This window comes from Microtus ochrogaster, linkage group LG8 (assembly GCF_000317375.1).
Source record: "Microtus ochrogaster isolate Prairie Vole_2 linkage group LG8, MicOch1.0, whole genome shotgun sequence".
Classification (NCBI taxonomy): Eukaryota; Metazoa; Chordata; class Mammalia; order Rodentia; family Cricetidae; genus Microtus; species Microtus ochrogaster.
Genome location: NC_022033.1, coordinates 14,105,070 through 14,109,753, shown reverse-complemented (window position 1 = coordinate 14,109,753; position 4,684 = coordinate 14,105,070). Strand labels below are relative to the sequence as shown.

General features: G+C 50.8%; 1 protein-coding gene across 1 annotated transcript in view; it reads left to right on the top strand.

Annotated features, from left to right (window-relative positions):
• The window catches only part of Rbpjl (recombination signal binding protein for immunoglobulin kappa J region like), a 10,426-nt gene extending 9,112 nt beyond the window's left edge, over nucleotides 1–1,314 (top strand). The window contains exons 10-12 of the mRNA XM_005362932.2: nucleotides 404–559; nucleotides 664–767; nucleotides 868–1,314. Coding sequence (XP_005362989.1) covers nucleotides 404–559; nucleotides 664–767; nucleotides 868–1,141 — 534 coding nt within the window. The 3' untranslated portion in view covers nucleotides 1,142–1,314. The remainder of the gene's footprint in view (nucleotides 1–403; nucleotides 560–663; nucleotides 768–867) is intronic.
• The last annotated feature ends 3,370 nt before the right edge of the window (nucleotides 1,315–4,684 follow it).

Below are 4,684 nucleotides of genomic sequence, written 5' to 3'. Positions count from 1 at the left end.
AAAAAAAAAAAAAATTGAACACAGTGGCCCACACCTGTAATCCCAGAGCCAGGAGAATTCCAGGGCTTTTCTTAGCCAATCTAGCCTTTGGCCAACTTTAAGTTCAGTGACAGACTGTCTGGAAAATAAAGTGGAGAGCAATTGAGGAAGATTCTCCACACTGGTACTGAAGCGCGTGTGCGCGCGCGCGCGCACACACACACACACACACACACACACACACATAAAGTATAAATAAAAAATATTGTTTTAAAAGAAGAATGTATTTGGATATATACCCCATACAGTATGGGGGTCACACTCAAGCTCCCTGGAGCAGACAAACGGGAAAGCTTAGGAGGGAAACTTGATAAGGCTGAACCACTAGCGAGGCTTCAGTTCCATTCTTTGGACCTCCTGCCAGGCTTCCCTCTGCCCCAAGGAGGCCAACAGGGCGCTGCTCAACGACAGTTCTTGCTGGACCATCATTGGCACCGAGTCGGTGGAGTTCTCCTTCAGCACCAGCCTGGCCTGTACCCGGGAACCTGTCACTCCAGTGCCCCTCATCAGCACGCTGGAGGTGAACTGCAGAGTGGGCTGTCTGCCCTGGGACCCGGGAGGCTCCCACCCCTACCCCACACACACCTTCCCCAGCCACCTACATCTGGTCCCATCCGCCCCCAGCTGAGCGGCGGAGGTGATGTGGCCACGCTGGAGCTGCACGGAGAGAATTTCCACGCTGGACTCAAGGTGTGGTTTGGAGATGTGGAAGCAGAAACTATGTTCAGGTACCGACGGCGGGGAGGTGGAAGGAGGAGGGCAGCTTGGCCCCAAGGCTCAGAGGTTGGAATATTTGCCAATCTATCCTCCATATCCCACCACCCACAGAAGCCCGCGGTCCTTGGTGTGCGTGGTGCCAGACGTGGCGGCCTTCGGCAGCGACTGGCGTTGGCTGCGCACTCCCATTACCGTGCCCGTGAGCCTACTGCGTGGGGATGCGATCTTCTACCCCAGCGCCTTCTCTTTCACCTACACCCCGGAATACAGCGCGCGGCCGCGGCCGCCCGACGCGCACGAGCCTGCCCCTGATGCAGACGCGCTTCTCGAGAGCATCCACCACGAGTTCACGCGCACCAACTTCCACCTCTTCTGCCCCAGCTAAGCCCCGCCGCCACCTGCGGCTGACGCCCACCGCAACTGTCCCTACTGACTCTTTGCTGTAAAAGGGCAGGAGGGAGGGAGATTTCTCACCTGTCCTCAGGCCACTCGCTAGCTTCAACTGTCAATCAAGAGTGAAGTTCTACGGTCTTCACTGCTTGGGGTGTGTCTGTTTGTTTCGTTTTGTTGTAACCTCGTAGATCCATCCTTTGTCTCTTTCTGGTTTTTCTGAATCCTTGACAGACGCTGAGGATCCACGCCTAGGGGATTTGCCCTCAAAACATCTGTGTCCCCACTTGAAAACAAGTCACATGAATACTGCTAGCTCGTCTTGGGCGCTGATCCTATCTGTGGTTCCTGAGCTAGGCATCAGCCCCTGGCTACACACCCTATGGTACCCTTGCCTGGGTTTGATCTCTGGCCCACAATATTAGCAGTTGGGCACTGGCCTGGGACAGAAGTCAAGCTTTTCCTCTTTGATTACCCACAGCCACTTCTCCTTCAGGTCCAGTAGGAAGCAGTCTGAGGATAAAGATCGCTCTACAGTCCAGGTATAGCTGAATGAGAACTGTGGCAGGGGGTGTGAGGCAATGGGGTGCTTCTGGGTGCTCCCCAGATCCTGTCCAACTCAGAATCTTATAGAGCAGGTGTCTTTAGGACTCTGTAGAGAAGAAATGCCGTTGGAGAGAGCAGACGTCCTAAGCCTGGCAGACATCTGAAAACCCTGGCAGTCAGCAACTAGCTATTCCCCCATGCCAAGCAAGACAATATCGCAGATACAGAGGCAAACCTGGGGCCTCTTCAGACCAAAACTTCCCAGACCAGACAGACAGAAGTTATGAGACAACTGGGCAATAATGGAACTGAGAAATGGATCTCTGAGCATAGTGCCATGGCTGGAACCACAGCCCCTCTCTGGTCAGCCTTCCCTTTCCCTGCCTGCTCTGGGCTTATATGGAAAAGGAGACTGGGGAGGACCCTGGCTTGGGCTGTGAAAACCAAAGACAGACAACAGTGAGTGTCAGTCTCTGGTCTTGCCTGGTAAAGAGAACTGATTTGAAATACGGGCTCAGACTCCGGCCAAACCACCCTGAATATGCCAAATCCCCTCTGAAATGTGGGTTCAAAGCTCTAATGAGCTGGAACTTTCCTTAACCCTTGGAGGAAGAGGTCACTTCCTGTAAGACCTCCCACCCACAAGTGTGGAAAGTCCCATACGAAAACAACAATAAGATTTGTTCATGCTGGGCGGTGGTGGCACACACCTTTAGGTCCAGCTCTCGGGAGACTGAAGCAGGCAGATTTCTGTGAGTTTGAGGCCACCCTGGTCTACAGAGTGAATTTCAGGACACCTAGGGCTGTTACACACAGAAACCCTGTCTTGAGAAAGAGAAAGAGAGAGAGAGACTCAACAATCTTTTTCTTTTCTTTTCCTTTCAACCCCCAAGACAGGGTTTTTCTGTAGCTCTGGTGCCTGTCCTGGAACTAGCTCTTATAGCCCAGGCTGGCCTCAAACTCACAGAGATCCGCCAGCCTCTGCCTCCCGAGTGCCGGGATTAAAGGCGTGCGCCACCACCGTCTGGCTGGTTTTCACTGATTTCTGTCATCTACTCTCGACAAGCTCAAATACACCATGAAAGACAAGGAGGAAGCTTACTCAAAGCCCACGTGGCCCTGACAGTGAATCTTGGCTAAGACATGCAGGTACATTTTTGATGAGCTATATGCCCAGTGTGAGTACCTGCCTCAAAGACTTTGTATCACCATCCCGTGGTGACGCTGAGACAAGGACGAGGCAAAGAAGAGTCCAGAGTATACCAAGAAGGGAGCCGGGCTCACGGGCCATTCAGTTGTCAGCTTAGCTTTCTCTGCGGTGCCCCAAGGCCGATCTGAGCCCAAGCCCAGGCCTGCAGCTCTGTTGTCTACCTTATAACCAATGGTCCCACCTAGAAGTCTTAACTCGGAGCTCCAGCTCCAAGGTCTTGAGTTCCAGCTGCGGGGGCAGATGGTGGATTTACTCCTTGACTGGAGTCTGCATGTTCTGATGCGAAAGCTTTTCCTGCCCGTCGTCCTCACAGCACTGGGTCTTCTGTCTCCTTCTCCAGCAGGCAATTCCGTCATCAAGGCTTAGGGATCCTATCGCTTCTTCTGCAGCAAAGCCCCCCTCCCCTTCCCTCTCTCTCCATTGCTCTGCCATCCCGATCCAGGAAAATGCCATAGGAATTCTCAACTTTCCAGTGTAAAATGAAAATCCATGAGCCCCCTAAATTAAAATCTTATTAGTAATTTTATGACAGGAGATGATTAACGCAGGGCCAGCCAGAGTTCTTCTAAGGGCTTCACACACTCGTGAAACCAGCCCTAGCCACAGGTTTTCATCTTGTATTCTACCAAGTTGGTATTCTACCAACCCTGTATTGGATTGTCCTCGCTGTCTGTGGGGTCCATATGGAAATGGGGTTATCATTTATTTGTTTATCTCTCTGTGGCGCAATGCCTTGCACAATAAATTGGGGCTCCATGTTAAAAGGAACTGTATTGCATTGCCAGATAATGGCTTGCAAGTGCAAAGAGAAACCACCAGGCGGCACTGTTCCCCTCACAAACAGTATGCTGTGAAAAGGTGATCAGAATCTTTCAAGAAAATCTTTTTCATGTCTTTGGAGCTCTCTGCAGGTTTACGCAGTCAGTTCTACATATCTCCAAGAAATTTATGAAGTCTCCAAAGTCCACTCATGGGTCCGCTTACTTCACTAGACTCAGCTTAGTTGTAAAAATTAGCTGTCCTTAGTGGATGTGGTAGCAAATGCATTTAGTACCAGCACTTGGAGGCAGAGGCAAGCAGATCTCTGTGAGTTCTTCATAGTGAGTTCCAGGACAGTCAAGACTACATAGAGCAACCCTGTCTCAGATAAACAGACAAACAAACAGACAGATCCTTCCAGGCCACCCCACAGATCAATTAGATTGAAATCTCTGTGGAGAGGGGACTGGGCATCTGGACTGTTGACAAACCTCCCGTATGACTCCAAAAAAAAGTCAAAAGTTGAACTACCCTAGTACTCATTCTCTCCCCCTCTTGAAAAAGGGTAAACTGAGGCTACAAGAGAGGAGGCTAAGCTCACAGCCTGGCCTGCACTCCTAACACAAAGCGTGGGGTTCCGAGAGTCTCTTAGCCGTCATACCACACTAGGCTACAAATGGAAATGTGTGTGTTGGAGGTAGAACCGAGTGGGAGGACAAGACAGACATCTGGTCCCCAAACTCCAGTTCCCCATCTCTCACAGTTCTGAAGTTCTGCCGCTCAGGAAAAAGTCTCCCCATTTAAAGACTGACCTTGGGCTACTTCTCTGGCTTTTGTTTTTGTTGAATTAGGTTTTCTGCAAAGAGAAATTACTTAGAACAACAGCATGGTGCAATTTTCAGACATTTCCCTCCCTGGGGAGGATGTGGATGTCTGAGATCATAGACCATGAAGGTGTCAAGGGAGAAATGAATGGGGAAGTAAAACCAGCACCACAATATCTACAGGTTTTGTCTAGGATGA